This window comes from Lichenostomus cassidix, chromosome 1 (genome assembly GCF_008360975.1).
Source record: "Lichenostomus cassidix isolate B80296 chromosome 1, HeHo_3.0, whole genome shotgun sequence".
Taxonomy (NCBI): Eukaryota; Metazoa; Chordata; class Aves; order Passeriformes; family Meliphagidae; genus Lichenostomus; species Lichenostomus cassidix.
In genome coordinates, this window is record NC_139479.1 from 29,143,424 (window position 1) to 29,164,300 (window position 20,877).

The 20,877-nt window shown below is 42.2% G+C and overlaps 1 protein-coding gene across 9 annotated transcripts in view; it reads right to left on the reverse strand.

Moving 5' to 3' along the window:
* Positions 1-665: 665 nt before the first annotated feature.
* MAP4K4 (mitogen-activated protein kinase kinase kinase kinase 4) overlaps positions 666-20,877 on the reverse strand; it is a 167,540-nt gene continuing 147,328 nt past the window's right edge. For all 9 annotated transcript variants that reach the window (XM_085054527.1, XM_085054535.1, XM_085054518.1 and 6 more), the window contains 7 exons: positions 17,285-17,428; positions 11,984-12,118; positions 9,484-9,584; positions 8,605-8,754; positions 7,607-7,766; positions 4,616-4,755; positions 666-3,887 (listed from right to left, as the gene is read on the reverse strand). In XM_085054527.1, the coding sequence (XP_084910653.1) occupies positions 3,804-3,887; positions 4,616-4,755; positions 7,607-7,766; positions 8,605-8,754; positions 9,484-9,584; positions 11,984-12,118; positions 17,285-17,428 (914 nt within the window). In that variant the 3' untranslated portion in view covers positions 666-3,803. The remainder of the gene's footprint in view (positions 3,888-4,615; positions 4,756-7,606; positions 7,767-8,604; positions 8,755-9,483; positions 9,585-11,983; positions 12,119-17,284; positions 17,429-20,877) is intronic.

The following is a 20,877-nucleotide window of genomic DNA, read 5'->3' on the forward strand; positions in this document are numbered from 1 at the left end:
CCCTCCTCCTCCTCCTCCTCACACAGAGACCAGCCTGGGGAAGGAAACGTCTACTGCTTATCTCCACTTCAGAAAACAGACACAGCCTGTGGTGAAAAAACATGGGCAAAGCCCAAGGGAAACCCTGGGGGCAAAAACAGCAACTTTGCATCAAACCTGCTCAGTATTTGAGGCTTAGGACTTGGAATGCCTGGCTTTTCTGGAGCCATGCTTTTATGCTGTGCAAGAGTCTGGCTCAGGACTTGCTGAGTGCTGTTCATTGCACTCTTGACAATAAGCAATGGCAGCTTACAAAAACCACATGCCTGAAGGCAGCGTGGCAGGAGGGCACGTTCACAATGCACCCAAGCTCTCCTTGTGCAACTTCTTTCTGGCCCCACACTCGCATTTCTAAGATTTTCACTCTCCTTTCTCCATAAAAGGAAAACTGCAATTCTCCAAAAAGCAACTGCACCAGGAGACTGGGTTTTAAGAAAAAAAACCCCAAAAAACAAAAAACAAGAAGAACAACAAAAAAAGCCCTCAAAAGCCCACTTTTATTGTCAAAGTCTCTAAAATGATGAGATTTGACAATAAGACTTTTGTTCTTATGGTAACATGCAACTAGGCAACATGCAGCTTGATTTCTGCAGCCAGTAGATATTCAAAGTACTTTCCACATACAATAGGTGTCAATTTGACTTTATTTAAGGAAAAACGGGGAAAAAACAGTAATTTCCATAATACACAGAAGACAAGTTAGATAGCACTGCAAAAAAAAGGCTGAGTGTTTTACTTGTCACCAGTCTGCTTTGCAGCTCTACGATTAGTAATTTTAATGCAGTTTGTCATTTTGTATTATTGTTTAGCATCTTTATAATCAGCAGAGTTTGGGGTTATAAATCACAAAAAGTGTACTACTACTACTATGAAAAACTAAAAAACCCACAAAAATCACTTTCAAATAAACCATAAATATGTGATGCACATTAGTGTAACAAAACCATTTTTGTAAACATTTTCTCCAACATAACATGTGCATAAGATAAAAAATAAAAACACTGCAGTCATACAAGTTAGGGTTACTTTGACTTAAAGATACAGAAAATTATTACTTATTAAAGCTTAAAACTAAACCTAGGAGCTTTTCTTTTCTTCTTTGCTTATAAAAGCACTGTTTGAAGAGTTCCATGTTGGTATACGAAGTGGTTTTGTAATACTGTTTTTACCTTGCCATGTTGGCACTTCTGTGGAGGCAGAAGCTGCCAGACGGGCAGACCCACTGAAGGAAGGAGATTTCCACCCTCCCCTGGAGCCTCAAAACTTCAACAGCACGTATCCATGACCTGGGCATCCCTACAGCACTGGAGCATCTTCCTCTAGGTGAATAGCATCAGCTTTCAAGGACTAGATTAATTTTGACCACATAGCACTGGAAGATTTAAATCACGCAGACTGACATTCGATCGAATCAGCTTCGGCAAACTACACTACAGGGCAGCTCTGTGATTACACCCATGTCTACCATCATGTTGCATTTCCAAGTCCCCTTTAGTTCATTATAGTACAAAAGGTTGATCGTTCTTCTGGCTGACCACACCGGGCCTGAAAAGAACACATCCTTCACCTTCAACGCTATCCAAAAGTCATACAATTAAAAAAAAAAAAATAGTTCTAGGTATTCCTCCGCCAGCAAATGTAAGGCTTTCTTGAGTTTTGATTCTTTTTGGGGGGTGGGGGAGTGGGGGTTGCTGTGTGCACACGCATGCGCTGGAGGTACGCATTTACCGCTCGCTTTTCAACCATCTATGATGTTCGAAGGAGAGTCTTCAGCAGCAGCGCTGACTGGGGTTGAAGGATTTACAGCAGTCAGATTTGACACCAAAAGAAGGGTCTGTTGAGTCTGAGCTTTGCACACTCGGTGCTCTTGGCTCTAAATCGATTGTGTGACCAGTCGCTCGAGCCATCAGCTTGACTGAATTGAAGAGTATGTGTTTAAAAAGCCCTACCTGTTATGCCATGAAGGAAAGTTAACCACAGCAGAAGACAAAGCCCATGAAACACTGAGAGCCTGTTCACTGAATGAACAGCTTAAGGCAGCTGTCAGCAAAGTACCCCACCAAAGGAATTAAGGAAAAAAAACAAAAAAGGAAACAAAAAGGAAAATGGCTGAATCGTGACACTGTGCATTATTACAACAACAACAGATTATTAAACACTCAAGATTTCTCAAGTAATGAACATGTAGCCACTAAACAAATTATTACTCTCAAGACATTTATTAAAAATGTCAGAACTTATTCATAAAATAAAACTGACTTTAAAAAAAAAAAAAGAAAGAAAAAAAGCCAGAGCTGGGATCTTACATCTAAACACAGGTATACGCTGTTTTTATGAATAAGCAGTATTAACTACATTCTTAAAAGAGTTTTAGTGCATTGCATTCTTAAAAAAGAAAAACATCACCGCCCCAAAATGTTTCCTACAACATTTAACAATTGATAGAACTAGCCTAGTTACTTTTACCTGCCTGTTACTAAGCCCATGTGTTAGAATAGTGAAACCTCTGGTTTAGGTTAAATTCAGACTTCTATTAAGGATGAAACTGGTTTAAAAAATGCTTGCTTTACCAAATTTTGTAAGCAAATTACATTAATCAGTGTCTCACTGCCATACCACTACGACTATTGCCCCAACGGACCACTCTCTCCTCCTGCTGAAACTTGCTCTGCAATAACAGTCAGAAACCTTTCAATCTGGTAGTTTTGGTATTAAGATTAAATTAGACATTAATGGTTTTCTTCTAAAAACGTATAAACTAAACCACCTCTTTTATTTTATGCATTAAAAACAATGAGGTAGGCACAAAAAATAAACATATGTAGTTTGGATTTTATTTATCTTTTTTTCTTTTTTTTTCTTTTTTTTTTTTTTTAGTTCTGCGAGTGCAGACCGTGGTAAAACTGTTGTTGCACTTCTAGGTTTAAACAAAAATTAAACCTTTAACTGAGGCAGTGCTAATACTGTGACATAACCAAGTTCTGGCCTAACACAGAATCATTATAGAAAATGAATTTTTTTTTCCTTTTTTTTTTTATCATCTGCACATGTTTCAGGCAACACCTGGTACACAGAAAATGACTAAAGTTATTGGCCAGGCCAAAATAAAACCGCAGAAACAAAAAAACCCTAAGAATTCCACCCCAAGCCCCTTCCCACCCTCCCTGTCCCCAAGAAGAAGTTATCCTAGTCACTGTGTCTTTCACATTTTATAAATATTAACTTCTTAAAACCTGCACCTTCCTCTTTGTCCACATATTGTCACATTACAAAAAAGAAATGTCAATTAAATACATTGTTAACGTTACTAGACTAGATCTGCCCTCTGTTTCAGCCAGTCTGACTCTCTACACCACTTCTCACCTTCTCTTGCCTGCCTCCTGTCCACTCAACAAACAGCATGTTCATGGTAAGCCTGGTTTGTTTTTCTTCCTTTTTTCCCCCATCTCTGTTTTAACACTAACAGACAGAGTCCTTCAAATCCTAGGAATCCTGGAGCTGAAGGGAAAAGAAGACCTGTAGCTTTCTAGCGTGATCCCGAATCTCAAAGACTTTGTAGCACCTGATGGCAATATCTTTACAGCACCAGCTGCGTCGCAGCCTCAGTTGAAAAACATAAAGAAACCTAACACCAGTGATGCCTGCACACACATTTACACAGAGTGCTGCATTAGTGCAGGTCTGTACTCCAGTTGAAAGCAATTCCAAGTTATGAAGATCTCAGACTCTGGGTGTCAGCAATTCCTCTCCAAATCCCACCGCTTCTACCAACTCAGAAGAGAAGTCCTGCCAAGGGTCATGAAATAGACTTGACTGCTTCCACCTGACCGCACGGAGGCAAAGAAAACCTGCAAAGAAAAGAGAATGGCAAATTCAACAGGTAGGGCAGCAGTGGTTCTAATTTGCCTTCACTGTCCACAGTATTTGCAGTGCACCTGCAGTGCTGGTCTGGGCTGGTGGGGATGGAGCTGACTCTCTTCACAGCAGCTTGTACAATGCTGTTAAACAGTGTTATGCTAAACAGTGTTGTTAACACACCAGTGTTTTGCTTACTGCTGAACAACACTTGCACACTATCAAGGTTTTCTCTCCAGCCCCCTCAAGTCCAGCGGGCTGGGATGGACAAGGAGCTGGAAGGGGACAATGCTGGGACAGTTAACCCCAACTGACCAAATGGATGTCCCATAACATATTAGCATCATGTAAAGCAATAAAGGCTCAGGGAAAGGGAGAGGATAGGAGGGACATTGTGATGATGACATTTGTCTTCCCAAGCAAGCATTATGTGTGGAAAACATCAGGACATCCACCTGCCCATGGGAGACTGTGTATTATTAACTCTTTATTTTGTCTGGCTTGCATGCACAGCTTTTGCTGCCTTATTAAACTAATTGTATCTCGATCCATGCATGAGTCTTTTTGCCTTCTGACTATTTTCTTTCCCTTCCATGGAAGAGTGAAGAGAGCTTGAGGCTTGCTGGGTATTTGGCTGCTGGTCAGAGTCAACCCAACCCAAGTACCAAACTGAGGTACACATTTATCATCCTGGCAATGAACTTGGTGGGAGGGAACATACCTTGTCGTTGCGTTCACATAAGAATTTGAGTCTTTGTGCCCTTTTGTGCATGAACACACCATCCAAGTGTCCAGTTTCCACCGACCGTATCTCAATAGCCTTTTCTCCCCAGCCCATGATCTGGTTAGATCGGATGTATGCTTTGGAAAGAAAACATGTTGCACATTAGGAAGGAGGAACAGAAGGCAAGAGGAACAGAAAAAGCAAGGAATATCCTGACACTCTCTAGTTAAAAATTACCGGCATGTGTGTTACTGCAGCTACACATATGTTCAGAGTGCTAGTTCTGTTCTCAGAACATTCAAGATGCCTAAAAAATGCGTTTTTAAAAAATTTCTTTTGTGTGTTTTCTAAGTTACGTACTTCTTCCTTGAGCGTTGGTGACAAAGGAAACTTTATAACCTTTAATTAAATGGAGGGAATGTTGAGTTTTTACACAGCCCTTTTCTCCCAAGTTTGGGACAAAGAGACAGATTAATTAGGTGTTGACTAGGAGAAAGCAGAAGCCAAGGTTTAAATAGACTGAGCTCATCCACTACAACATGTCCCCAGCACCAGCTCTGCGTCTTATAGTGTTATTTTCCCTCCTTGAAGGAGTTTGTCCACAAAAACAAAGAATGAGAGGGAAAGGTATAAAACTAGAAAGAAATTACCTAGCCTCTCTTAATAGGCATAATACTTGAAAAACTGATCTCTTTGAGAAAGCCAACTGGTCTGAAAAGCATTCTGTATATCTCACAAGATGTCCACATGTTGGGGGTTGAGAATTCCTCCCCATTCCTGTTGCCAGGTTACAAATGGTCCGATGTTCAGAGTGATCAAGCCTTTTGTAAAAGACAATGGCTAGGTTTTGGGCAGGGCTAGGTAAGGGAGAGCCTGTTGGGGAACACTCTCTCTCGTGGTTCGGACGCTGAGGGGAGAGGCTGCTGCCTCCTGGCTTTCCAGCTGCTACCAGAGGAGATCCAACTGTGCCCTGTTTCTCTTCCCTCCTGGCTGGGTGAGCTTTGATTCAACTTTTCTCCTCACGGGGAAGGGCACGTTTCCCCCCCCGGGCTGCGTTCCCTCGTGGCTGCTGCCGGGAGAGTCCGGCTGCCTCTGCTGCCTGCCCCCGCCCTCTGCCGCATGAGACCACAGCGTTTGCTGTGACTGTAGAAATTCTCGCTGGCCGGAGAGAGAGAGAGCGCCCGCTCCTGCTGCCCTGTTCCCTCGCTGCCCTGAGCTGTTCCTGCTGCGCTGCGTGTTCCTCAGCCCGTCGCCATTGCAGTTGCCGGACAGTGCCTGACCCTGCGCCACAGCGCCACCTCAGCCGCTCGGGAGTCATTGCACTGCCCTGGCCGCCGGGAGCTCAACAGCGCCCCTGCTGCTTGCAACGTGATTACACCACACGGGAGAAAGTTCAGCAGCTCACATTATCTGCTGTTTGGTTTTCTGGTTCTAGTTGTGGCTTGCTATTATTGTTATTGTTTGTTTATAGATACTAGTAAAGAACTGATACTCCTTTTTTCCCATACCTTTGCCTGAAAGCCCTTGATTTATTAAATTAAATAATTCGGAGGGAGGAGGGGAAGGAAAATCACATCCTCTGCTCTAGGGGAGGGTTCAGCCTCTCTTGGCAGACACCTGTCTTTCAAACCAAGACACCACATTAAGCTCTCAAAGTAGAAATATTATTATTATTATTATTATTATTATTTGACGTACTGCGTTCCTTTGTGCACAAATAAAGAAATAAATCATGCATTTTTCCTTCGAGTGCCATAGGGGAACACAGATTAGTAGTAGCATAAAGAAAACAAAATTTTTTGGATAGCAGTAAGAAAATTAAATAGAAAGGAAAGTCACCAGCATTATGAAAAGGTATATTCACAAAGCAATTTGATGGATAGTCTTAGGATTGCTGTCATATGGGAACTTAATGAAGACTAAGCTGTTGCCTCTGATTTGCACGCATACTTAACAGAAAAATAAAAAGGACTTCCTATCCAGCAAAATTTAAAAATATTTAATTTTGCAGTACTTTCCTTTTATATAATATATTCATAATAATTTTCAGTGAAATTAAATCAAATTATCTACTACAGTATCATGTACACCAACATTCTATATACCATTCTGATGGAAAATTATTTATTTTTTAATATTCCACTGGTACTAAATGGGCCAAACAGCTCCTAAAAATTGTCAGATGAGATATTCAGATGGTGTTGGCTGCCTCAGTGCCATTTACTACTTCACAAGCATTCCAGTCTCCGGAAAGGCTCTGGAATTTGCCAGGTGATATACTCTGCTTGCTTTTGGTTCTAGTTAAAAGTTAATCAGCACAGGAGTGAACATGCTGTGCATGAAACTTCTTCAAATTTCCTCCTTCATTGTCGTTCCTGTCACTCAAACAGCTATCAGCAGTCATCTCCCAATATGTGCAGCCATTCCACAGCCCACAGAACGCAATGTGCTTGCCCAACAAAAGGAAGGTGTGACCACAGCCCATGCTGCGCTCTGCACTGAATTACAGCAGCACAAGCAGGAGGGATTCCAGTGTGTACTTGTGTACTACACTCATTGTTCTCTCTCAAAACCTTATTTTGAGTTGGAGAGATGTGGGAAAATTGTGCTAGCAGAGATAAGCAATCAGAAGGTGAATTAAAGACATCAAATGAAGTACACCTTTTGTTATCTACACAGAATTACCCATAATATCTTACCCATCTACTTACTTTGTATGTCTTTATACTGAAAGGTTTCCACAACTTTGTGGCTGTCTAGCAAAAATTCTGCAGCAGCCTACAGAGGTCACGGTGAGTTTTTCAGTCATGAATTCTACAACTTGATTGTTTGGGTTTTGTTCACAAAAACTTCAGTTATTTTCCAGAGATAATACAGCACTGACTTCAGATGCAGAAGTAGCACACTCAATGTTCCCTCCTTCTGTCCATGTGCACAGACTCACACTCTCCACCAGCACATTGCACATGGCTCACCAGAGGCACTTACCAACTGAAGTTGGCATTTCTCCCCACTGCAGAACCACATCCTTGGTTATCCTTCCATACGTGTTGACGTAAACTCCTTCATCCTCGTAGCAGACCAGTAGCTCCATCCCATCCGTGTTTGGGAGAATGATGATTGCGTGAGGTTGGATACTACTCTGGATCTACAGAGACAAAAGAGGAAGCTTTTGTTTTAATGCTGGGCTAGAAGACAGGGATGGGTGATTTTTGGTTTTGGCTGACACATCAGGGATTCACAGAATCATAGAATGGCTTGGGTTGGAAGGGATCCTAGAGATCATTTAGTCCCAAATTCACTCAGAAGTGCTTTAGAAGTGCTAGATAGATCTGCTCCCCTCAAGCCAGACACCACACACAGTGACCAAGACCTGTACACCCCTGAGGCATAAATCCTGTCAATCTTAAGGCAGACATCTAAACTGAGGAAAGTCAGATTTCTCTGTAGGGGTGCCCATTTCTTTCCATGGGCAGAAAGGGAGCCTGGGGCAAGCAGACCAGATGCAGACCTTAGATCTCTGCAGTGCGTTGAAGAGTGGTGGGGTGGCCCATCTGACACCTCTGTGTACAATGAACAACAGGAAACCTTGGTAGCTAAGGCCACCTGGCCTTTGCAAACCCATTTGAAACTCATCAGTGAGCTGTTGTGTCATTTGTGCTGCTGGGCATTTGCAAGGCATTTGGCCATTTAGCTGCTACCCCTGAAAACAGTCACACTGGTCCTCATCAGATCTGAGTGGGCAACTCCGAACCATAGAGACAAACTGACTATGAGGTGAGGACTGACAGTGAGGCACAAACCCCACAGCACGTGTGGCCATATCTGCTTAGACCCCTCCACCCAATTTACCACTGCAAACACCTGGCAGTGATCCACAGGGACAGCCTGATACATTGGCCATTCAGGGAAAGGAAGGGGTTGAAGGTGCAGGGGTGATTGACCAGAAAGAAAGAGAAAAACCCAACCACAGCAGCAGCTCTTACATGTGTTGGTAGATAAATATCATAGACCGATCCTGAATCCACATCAACGGCATGGAAGCCAGCGCAGGAACCATAGATCACTTTTAGTCTCTGCCCCTCTTCTACGGTTAGATCCACCAGCAATGGCTTATGTACCAATTCTCCGAACGACTGTAAGACAACCATCAGTGAGATTTACTTTACTGCTTAGAAGAACAATGGGGTTTATAAGAACATGCTCACGTGCACACATAGTGGGTTTATTCCTCCACATCCCACTGGTCCCCAGACACTAGACACATTATGCTAATGTGTCTCTCAAGGACAAAGACAGATTACTCTGCAAACTGCTGCATTTCAAGCACCTAAGCTATTTTCTGTGGGGTTTACTTGGTCTGATTGCTTTTTTAAATAAGAATTGTTTTCCCCGAAGTTCAGGGCAATTTGATACTCCTGTAGTACTTTGATCTGAACAACTGACAGGAACTGTCTGTAAATCAGCCTTGCAATTATACCAAGCCAAGTAATTTCATTCTTGCAGCATTCAAAAACAGTCTGATAATAATGCTGAGTATCACTTAATGACTTGTTCTGCTCAGACAAAGACGTTTAGACTGAGTCCACTTCTCTCTGTCTCGTGCTTTATTAACAGAGAGAGCAAACAAAGACTTGTGATATTGTGTCATTATTAGTTTATGCTCAGTTACAATTTAGACATTTAAGTGTATTGCCTCTTAGAATTAAAAAAACCCTCCTAAATTAAACTATAATACTAAGTTTGTGGAGATTTACCAAAGAACTTGGAATATGACCATGATACAATGTCAGAACATTTTTGTAAATGGGATAAGTGCAAGTGGTTATGAGAAAATCCTACCTATGGCTGAAATATACTGTTACCTTAAAGGCCATAAATTTATGGTATGGCTTTGGTGCCCATGCATAGACTTCCACAGAACTCTTCAATGCAATTACCAAGAACTTGATTCTTTCATATTTTACTGAAATTAAAAGAAAACAAAAAAGAATTCAGCATAATTCCAAAGTCATTACAGTTACATCAAGAAAAATGACATTTTATGTAAGTATGAAGAAATAGTGTAGTTTTGAGAGTTTTCGTAAGGTTACATTTTAGGATTGCTACTTCTATGTAGTTAAGCAGCTTGATACATTTATACAACAAAAGTCATTACTCTCATTAGCAACTGACCATGTCACCATATTTAGAATTAACTAGCTAGTACACACTTATTTACACTTATTTTTTCCACATTGGATAGTGCTTAGTCATCAAGACAAGAAAATCAGTTTTCAGACAGGGACATTCCAATAAAAGAAGGCCATGACTGTGGAAGAGTCCATTATTGGCAGTTCCAGTCACAGCACTGGCAGCGGTACTTTGAGCTGATGGAAAAATTCCCCAGAGGAAAGGAGGAAAAAGAAAAAATTACAACACAACTCAATTTCAAAAGCAAAAGGCAAGCTTGACAGTGGAGCACTTTCCTTTGTCCCTAAAGTCTGAGATAACTCATTTGAGAAACTGAAAAAAAATACATATAATTTATCAGAAATAAAGTGTCATTACAATAGAGATCCACACTACTACTTGCTTTTTTAAGTGTGCAGGAAAGCAAGACTACTGAAATATAAGTGTTAAGGGACTTGACACTTCTTCAACAGACATAAAAAAGTCTCTCAACCTCCACAGCTGTACTGACTGAAAACAGAGCTTTTGTTCAGTCTTGTCTAGCTTACAAGACTTCCTGGAATTTTTTCGCGGGGAAGAGGGAGGTGTTGAACAAAACCACCTCATCCGTGAAAAGCGACATTTGATAATTCTTATTCTTTGCTCTGGGTGCTATCTGGGAATTCACCCAAATCTTAAGTTTCAAAAGAGCAATTTCTCATTTAGAGAAGCCAAAAGTTGCCTGTAGCAAATGAGATCCATAAATACCACTCCACCCTGACATCGGAGACCCCTGTTGCATCAAAGAGACAAGGAAGTGATCAGTGCCAGCTGCCTCAGCGACAGCGTCCAGACCGCAAGCCCAACTATTGGCAGAGCTCTCCTCCTCGGGAACTGAAGCGCAGCTGTCAAAGAGGCCTCTCACTACCTGAAGAAGTCTACTGTATTTCTGTGTTCAGAGGGAAGTTCAGTGCCAGGCTGCAGCCCAGGGTAACAGACCCCTCTTCATGTGGAAGAGAATGCTCTTTGTTTCAGACGCTTCCCGGCTGGGAAGCCTCCTTTCAATAGCTGTTGATGTATTGTTAACAGGCCACTTCATTATGCTGCTGACACCCTGGGGCATGATACCAGGGAAGTGCATTATTAATTGTTTTCGGGGTCAAGCTCCTGGTTCAGCAGTCACTTACTGCCATTGTTATTGATTACGCCCCATTAGCAGGTTTTTCCAAGAGCACACGCATGACAGGAGGAGACTGAGAACAGTTTGATTGCTGCTGCTCCACACTGACTGACACAGCTGGAAAGGAACTAAGCTCGCTCTTGGGAGAAAATCAAATCAGAGGCTACATTCAAGGCCCATTAGGATGCACTATGAAACTGAAGCAGCAGAAAGAGCTCCTGATTCATATCCCCACCTGCAGGGCAGCAGGCTCACTGTGTACTCTGCTGGCTGCGAATGCTACATCTTTCACCAGCTTTGGTGGAAATTTCTATAGCCAAATCCATTTAAATTACTTAAAATATCTCAAAGGGCACCTGCCTAGTGAAAACACACTTGATCCGATAACTGTACGGGAGTGGATCTGAGATGGCATTAGGGGATTTAATGAGCTAAGGTGAATCAATGAATCATATTGAAGTTGAAGACACACTTCTGTTTCCAGACACCTCCCCAACACTCCTCTACTACCTGGGCTTCCTTTCTCCTCCCACCTTTTTTGGTTTGTTTTTTTTTTTTTTCCCAGTCTCTAAAATCTACATTAAAGAGAAACTTTTTTTTTAATCTATTCCAGCATGTAAATTCGTCATGGTAAAAGATCAGGAAAACTTGTTAGTAAAGAAAACAGTTGCTGGTGACAAGAATCCCTATATTAACTAAAGGGTCAAATAGAGGTGGTGAAATGTTATCAGCCCTCACTGCCCATATCAGCACCCTTCTGGAAGCTGCATCCATTACAGGTAGGAGACAGATGGGATTTATATACTCCCCAGTTCCCAGCCCATCATCTCACCACAAAACCTCTCTCTTCTTCAATTTAATCCTGTAACTTGCCATCTATTTTGGTGCTTTGCCAGCAAATTCACCCCGAGGAACAGGTAAAATAGCTAGAAATAAAACCAACCAAACCTTAAACCCAATAACTACATGCACTGCAATTCCCTTTCTCAGTCATCCTTTATCCCAACTATTTGATTACTGCATTTGCTACTCACCAACTTTATAGTGCACACAGCCTTCCAAGTCTCCCACTGTTGTCCAGCCCTGTTTCTTTTCTACTTCAGGATCGTTGTGAAGGATTTTATTTCTTAACCATGACAAATAGTAAACTCTCAGCTTGTTCTTCTTACCTGGCCACAAAATGAAAAACAAATGGTTTATCTCCATAGGAAAATACTTGCAAAAAGCCCTACCCAGGCAAACAGAAAGCCCTGCAAAGCAAACCAAAATAACAATGAAAGAGAAAATGCTTCAACCACAGAAATCTCTCTCAGTTTTCACATCCGCAACAGCTTCACTCCAGACTCCACCCAGACATGCGCTTTCCAATAATCAATGATAGAAACACATGGTTATACCACATGAACATAAATTACAAACTCAAGGGAACAACTCTTTGGCTATCTGGTTCTTGGGACCTATACAACTTCCACTAGAACAGGGCTATACTCCCACAACAAATGCACTAGAGAGTCATGCACTGAGATTAAAAAAATATATATGTAACTGAGTCAGAATGCCTCTTTTTAACACAAAACCGTAGGAGAGCCGCAGGATGGAATATGAGACCTGAAACTTTATCTGCTTGCTAAAAGCTGATGACTGCTTTGTCAGCAGACCTTCCCTTGAGCTGCAAGGGATGTAATACTTATCAGGCTGCACAGAAAAACTTGAGAGGTGCTTCTTCTCCACAGGTGAGAGAAGTTACATGCCCAGGCTGCCCTATCTTCAACTGACAATGCATCTGCCACATCATCGAAATACAGCTCAGACTTTTAACTTCTGATACGAGAAGACTTCTTTGAATGAAAAGCAAGGTTTGTGATAAACTTTATCAGTGGTGCTTTAACAGCCAATGGCCTACAAAGCATTTGCTGAACTAGTGAGAAGGTGGCCTTAAATGCACATACTCAGAGCGTGCATCTTCTTTTCTGCAGCTTGAAACCACTACGGTTTCACAGGTGAAGATGTGGTTGAGGAAGGGAAATCATCCCTGCTTTGACTAGGAGCCATTTAATAAGGCTCCATGAGGTCTCTCTGAAAGGAAAGAAAACAGGAGATGCTCTCAGGGACCCTACTTGTCAGCGGAGTAGCTCCATGCTCATGCTTTACCAGCCACGATGAGGTGCCATGTGCCTGCTGTCCACAGTGCCTCTTGGCCACTGGAGGTGAGAGGAAGACAGGTGACCTGTACTGAAGTCACCACTGTGCTGCCCAAGTGACACTGTCCTTGTCTATGCTGTTGAAAGCCACTACCTATCAAGATGGTCCACCTGGCAGCCTGCCAGCCAGATCCAGCTACAGAGTTTGGCTAAATGCCTTTACTTTGTCTTTTAGGTTTTCACATGATGCCTGCTGACAGATTAGTTATTAGTTCACAGCTGGCTGCTGGGGGGATACTGGCTGCAGCAGGACATGAGGCCCCAGCACTGAGACCATCCTGCTATGCCCAGCCAACTCCACACTGAGGTCCTGGAGCTGGCACAGAACCCCTACCCTGATGGCAGGGGATCCCCTAACAGAGCTAGGCCTGTCAGGAAAAGCATCTGCAAGGGTTGGGGCAGCAACATGGGGAAGCACAGCTTACAAACAGGCTTCTCCATGGACTCTGGTAGCACAAGCCATTGCGTTAAAAAGACACACAGTCTAGAAGATCTTTTTATGATTACTTGGATGGGAAAGGACTGGAGGAAAAGAGGAATCAGTTTCAAAGTAAAAAATCTGTTCACTGAACTTAAAGCGGAATTGGAGAGGTGATTGCAAATACTGGATCTGCTACTCAATTTTAAAAGCCCTTCTGTTCTGATGGCATGCAATGAAATGTGAAGTAACATTGCACTGCCTTTTATTTATCTCCATTACAAATGGGACTGTAGATTTGGCAGTAAATGAGTACCCTGATTTGCTTCCTGACAATATTTATTAAGCCATGTTTCATAAAGGGGTAAAGCCCTACCATTCCTGTAGCTTTCTCAAGATTTGGAGGACTAGAGCAGGAAACAGTATTTCCAGAAGTCCCATATCTAACAAAAAAAAAAAAAACCCTTCCACGAAACCAGTGCAAATGATAGCCACAAGGGCTCTTTCAAAAACACTGAAAAATAGGAAACATAGTTCAGATCAGAAGCCACTGCAGTTCTGGGCAAGAAACAGCTCAGAGGGCTCATGGTCACTACAATGTACCAAATGTTTTTAAAACCATCCTGAGTTCCTGTCCACAAGGAGACAAATTCTGCTTCTGATACTTCCATGGCTGTAGCTTCCCCAGTCACTCAGCCAAACTTGAAGACTCAGAACAAACAGTGCACATGGGAATTTCCCAGCACATGGATACTTCTTTTTCTTTTGATTCACATGATGTGCACCAGGGTATTTCTCTCCAACCAGAAATATTTTTCAAAACAACCAGAGAAATATCTCAAGTGTGTTCCCATTGTGTTTTGGTGTCTAGACCACAAGGAAAAGTCACAAGACAGGAAATTCCTCTGCCATTCTGCAGCTGGACATGAAAAGAGCAGGAGTGGTTAGTTATATAAACATGGCTGTGCATGTATTTCAACAAATCATGCTGCTCTCAATGTTCAGATTTGGAGTGGGGGGATTAGATCCTTCTCTTTGTAAAGCTCAACCAGTCAGTTTAAACAGCTCTCAAAAATCTGGTCTTTTTTCTTTTTTGCAGGGGTCTAATCATTATGATCATGAAAGAAGAAAGAAAACTCTGCTCCAGCCATCAAATGAACTAATCAGACAGTGCATTCTATGAGAACTCCCGGTTTGGTTTCTCCCACAGACATAGTTTCAAATGCAAAGTCCTGTTTCCTGTATTGAGTTTTTGTTTTTATTGTCACTGTGGTTTTAAATTATTAATCAGGCAGATTCCAACCAGTTCTTCCACTCTGTCACCTCTTGCTACCTTCCTGGTGCCACCATCAGCCAGTTGGGCTGGCAAAACCCTCAGGGAGCCACAACTGGAGCATGCTCTGCATGCACGTTGCCATTCTCTCCTCCAGCATTTTTATGACTCTGCACTGTATCACCTGAGCAGACGAAACTGTTTTTTGCCTCTCAACAGCATGAACTGAAGAACCAATCAACTACTCTGCTCTACCTGCAGGGCTTTCTTGTACCATTTCTAGCAGGCTCAGTATCTCAGTATCAAAAGCTTTGTTGTCAAAAAGTTCTGTATTTTAAATATAAATTGGGTCAAGAATTGATTTCAGGTTTTCAGACTCAAGAGTGTGTCTATTAAAAGCAAGCTCAGGTGACAATCCTCTCAAAATCCTAACACACTGCAACTTCTTCGCACAATACAGTGACACCTTTCAAATCCCACCACCACCAGCTCATCACTTCCCAAAAAACTCCGGAAACATACAGCTGAGTGCACCACAGTGAGCTGAACAATGCTCCCAGCAAAGTTGTAGCAGTGCTGGGACGAAGCTCAGAGACAGTTCCATAACTAATCTGCCCAAAAACACCATTTGCAGAAACATACCCTCATTTCAGCATTCTGATTTTGCCTGGAGAGGTGAAGCAACTGATCACAAATAAAAAGATACTTAGGAAAGTCCAGCATGAGGGTAAAAAATTGAGATGTGCAGCACAGAAAGCAAAAGCAGGATGTAAGGGGGAGCTTGGGCAGAACAGCATTATGGTTTGACTGAGTACGCTCCCCCAGCCCTGGCTTTCACTGGGCAAGGATGCCTCTTCTGCCTCATACTCCAGTAATCTCCCACAAAACACAGGAGATGGAACAGACACAAAGGCATAAAACAACCAAAGACCAGCTGATTTCTTAAGGGTTAATGTAGCGTGTCTCCACAGAGGAAGCAATAGTTTTGAAGGAAACAAAGAAAACGGATGTGTCAGGGTACTCCAATTGTGACTGACGCAAACATAAATAAACCTAAAACAATTATACACAAGACTGAATCACAGACACTTGTGATTTGTGTAGGGTATGTTTCAAACCAACAGATTTTACACAGGTTGGATTATACAATATTTTTGTTTACAATGTCTGCTATAGGATAAATTCTATCAAATGGTGCCTTTCAAACAGCTTATATTTTAACATACAGCATTAGACATCAAAAGGACACACAGCAGGTTGTGTATTTTTAAACGCTGCTTGTTTCATCTTTTTCTTTTTATAGATTTCACAGCATAGCTGTATCTGAGAATGTAGCAAGTGACAAGCCAATGAAACTCAGTTGTTCCAGACAGAAACAAATCCCGTGTTCATGACACCAGAATAGGCATGGTTCTTTGGATCTGTGGTAACACAACATCGCTAATGCATTAAATTCCACTAAACTGTCTAATGTGTGTCCTTTTGAACAAGTGTTGGGAGAGCCAGAGAGCTCTTCCAGCAGACTCAGAGATGTGTCAGAGCCTTGACAAAATTCAGGTGGGTCTGACCAAGGACAGCAAATCCTGTGAGAAACCTCAAGTAACATCCTCTCCCTGTCTCACACACACAGCATAGCAAAGACTCATTTCCCAAACAAACCAAAACAAAAGGGAAGTAAATGGCTGAATGACACCTGTGAAGAAAGACTAACAGTGGACCACATCAAGTTGTTTAACAGTGGGTTAACATTATGCAACAACTTTCTGGAGCCAAAGAGTCTGGAACCTCAAGGTTCATAAAACACATTTTTCATCAGCACACACAAAACAAACACAAACATCACCACCACCCTTCATCTCCCATTTCTTTGCAATTCCCCAGTTGTACCCAGTGAGAGACCAGGTACCAATCTGCCTTCTTGCTCTTGTTATTTCCACACCATGTACACACTGTACTCTTCTCTCTCACACTCTTACTGCACATTGCTCTTATTTCCCTATTTTGCAAGAGCTTTCCCCATGCTACAGGTAAGTGCACAAGAATAATGTCTTTAAACCCAAGCAGCAAATTGTGTTTTGGTTAGAAAGAGGTCAGGCTGAAAGCAATCATGACAGAGGGAAAGAATGCCGTTTTCCCAAACTTCACAAAACATTAACTTCCAGCTCTCAAATATTGAAAAAGGAAACAAAGTCAGACATTTCCCCAAAACTCATGCAGCATTTTTAAAGGTCACCCCACAGAGGAAAGAACAGGGGGCAAGCAGGCATGGGTGTTGTGTGGAAAATTATTCATTTGCAGAAATAAACTGTAGAGTCAGAGAAATTATGGAAAACCCACTGACTTCAGTCAAGACTTCCCCCTCAATACACAGGCTGCCAAGAAAATCATTCTGCCATGCCATGCCAGATGGAGGAAAAATATAATGTTCAACAGTTAACTTTACCAGAAATTGTCACCAAGACATTCAGCCCTTCAAGTACATCCATTTGCTGGAATCGTCTTCGATTGATGAGTGGATAAACCTTCCCCTGCCCACTTCTGTCTAGCAGCATTAGACCACTTTCAGTGCCCACTAACAAGTTCACTCCTAGAAAAAACAAAAGCAGACATCCAAGTTAGTAGGCACATTTTCCACACACTCTGGTCAACTGATGATTGAAGCAAACACAGATGAAAAAAGTCAGTAGACCAGTTTCTTTATACAAAGTTACAAAGATCCATTGAAACACTTTCTAAGAGTCCATAAAACCTTACTATTTAAAATCAATTACATTTTTACATAATAAATATATGTATATATGAGACTAAGTTTTAAATATCAATCAGTATTTTATCACTCTTAAATTTCATAGCTATTTATTTGCAATAGTGTTTAAGTCCAGATGCTCACAAATTTTGCATAGACAGTTCAAATACAGTACAGGAAATGGAAACCAAACCAAATATATGACTTGCTTTATTAGACTTCCATGCTGCAATCACAATATAAAACTTGCCATGCTTTGCTCAATATAAAATAATGAAATAAGAAAAAGTGAAACTCACACAAGATGATCATAGTTATATTGCTTAATGATCTAAATTCCTAGTCAGACAATTAATCCCGAGATACAACTATACTGTGCCAATGGGCCATCTGGGTTGACCCCATTATGAACCTTTTCTGATACAGCAGGTGTGCCCAGTGCCCAAGTGTGTGTGTGTGTCTCAGTCCAGTCTGCACCTACAGCAGTGACGTGCCTTCTCACAGTATTGAAAAAAGGCATTATTGCTCACCTGAACAACACCTTCCAACAGGCATGGGAGCACTTGCAAAAGGGATGGCACATTAAGCCTGAACCAGGGGCCACAAAGTGTCTCTTAAGGGGGACAGAGTGCTAGGGGGAGCAGAGCTGAAGCCAGGAGGAAGTAATGATGGGGAGGGGGCTGAGCTGCTGGTGCTGGAGCATTCTTAAAAGCCTCTGGTGGATAAGAAAAACAGATGTAGCCCATAGTGAGTTCAGAAATCATCATGCACCCCATTTTCCCCTCTCTAGCCTCCTCAGTGAGAAAACTTCAGAGGTCCCAGCAGTCCCAAGGTATGTTTGCTTAGATCTGTCACTCTGCTACTTCTCCTGGGAGGTCTGTCACCCTCCAGGCTCTCCTTCAGCTGCTGACACCTCCTTCACCCCTGTGATGCCCACCTCTTGCTTCTGCATCCTTCATATGGTTTGTACTTACTGGATCCCATCCCACAGCCCCCACCACCAATGGGCAATGGGCATTTCACCCAAGAGCACTTCACACAGACTGTGTCTCATACTGGAAGACATCCTCTGACTGGGAAGTGGCAGAAGGAGGCAGGGAGAGCAAGACACACATGAGTCAGGGCTCAGCAGAGACTGAAGCAGCACCAAACCAGCTGAGGAAGTGCCCAGCAGCTGGTCTCCTTCCTGCAGCTTCAGTACCCCTTGACTAAAGATACAAGCTTCAACAAGCATTTCTGTACTTTTTCCAGTGTGGGCTACAATGCAAAGCAAGCCACATGCAAACTGCTCCCTCAGGGCCCCTTCCCCTCTTTGCACATCAGGACTCCACTGCTCCTGCCTCTACCCTCATCTCTCCTGCTGCTGCCTCTGTGGTGAAGTTGTTTCTGCTTACAGTTCTCATGCACGCCTGTTCCCGACCCCTTCCCTTAGCTCCATGCGTTTCGAGATGAAACTAACAAGGTACTATGGTGGTGGCAAGCAGTTGCTTGTATTTTACAATGTGGGCACCCTCATTACTCACAGACAGCAGAGCTCTTCTGCTGCCACCCTACAATTAGTCGGTTCTGTTTTTTTCAAACAAATGGAAATGTCACCTGAAAAAGTACAGGCTGTCTGTGGAGGCTGGGTGTAAAAATCTGTGTTACTGCATCCATGCCATTAACATTGACTTTCACCACTTGAAGCTAGTAGAAACAGCATCACAGACCTAATGCAATCCACAGCTTGCTAGATACTACTGGCATTACTGGTAAAGACAAATCAAATCAAAGCAAAGCAAGTCCCCCTCTTTTTGAATAAGAAGCATCACCATGAAGTGGTTTAATTTTTCGTAAGGATAAAAGAAGCTAAACCTTATCAAGAAGTAAGCATGTGTACCAACTTGTAGCACCATTGGTTTGGCCCTAAATGCTCAACAAGGAAGGGCTGTGTTGCAGCTAAAAAACCTCTAGGATTTTACACCTACTCTTTAAACCACTCTAACAGTCAGATATATAGATCAAACAATTATAAAACCATTAACATGAATTGCTACTGGCAAACAAAGGCAGATCAGAGAAATTATGAGTCATCTTTACTGACACCATATGATTTCTCTCTGCCTTTGCCCTCTCACATCCTGAAAGTTTACATTTGCACAAGTCTTAACTTCATCAGAGAATTTTACACAAGAATGCAAGCAAAAATAGTGTTGGGGAAAAACACTTACCAGTAAATTCTGGAAATAAAGAAAACAGCAGATAGGAAGACAAGGTGCCAGGAGAGATATTTAATGGACACAGCTTTGCAGGCAAGAAGATTGGGACAACACTGCTGTTCTGAGAAACAAGAAATGCTACAAATAACCCCCAAAGACAACTAAAACCTTGGAAAGAGCTATAAAAATGTAAAAAAAGAGAGGGGACTGCGTTACCGGTACGATAACCACGTGACTTAGAGGAATGGCCAACTCTCTTCTTTCTAAGTTTATAAAATTATTTGCATGTGCATTTATAGTTGGCCAAGTTTAGGGATACTAGATAAATAAGTATGTAACATACACAATCATCAACTATTAACATTTAGATAACGAAAACTTTATGTGCCCCAATAGATTCCGGCCAAGAAAGAAACGACAGAGAAAACCTTTCACTGGATGTTGCAGCAGTGATTCCACACTGTAGCAGGCAACAGGCACTGCTCCAAGCCTGGTGAAGTGTGGGATCCTGACTGTCTGACACCACACAAATTATCCCTAGTGACAAGAAGACCAGACACACATGGTCAGCTGACATCTCATAGCCAGCTTCTCTCTGCAGAAACCACTCTTATCAAAGCTAAGTCTCAGAATGGAAAATGTTCCTTCTATCCTCTTATTTTCCCTCTTACTTCCTGCATAAACTGATGACTGAGGCAACAAGTCATCTTACGCAACACATCTTAATCAAGCCCTGCAACAATACATTAGAAAGAGGCTCAAGAAGATGATTATTTTTCAAAAGAAATACCCTGTTGTGCACCAGGTGTACACTGCAAGGACTAGTAAAAGCTCCCAAAAGCTGCAAGAGATGTACTCCTAGGGTTTAGAGAGAGCTGAAAAGGACATCCTGATCAACTGCATGAAGCTCCTCACAGGCAACTAGTGACAAGAAAAGAGGACACAGCCTCAAGCTGTGCCAGGGGAAGTTCAGGTTGGATACCAGAAAGAACTTTCTCACTGGAAGTGTGGTTAAGCATTGGAACAGGCTGTCCATGGAAGTGACAGAATGTCCATCTCTGCAAATGTTCAAGAAACAAATGGATGTGGCAC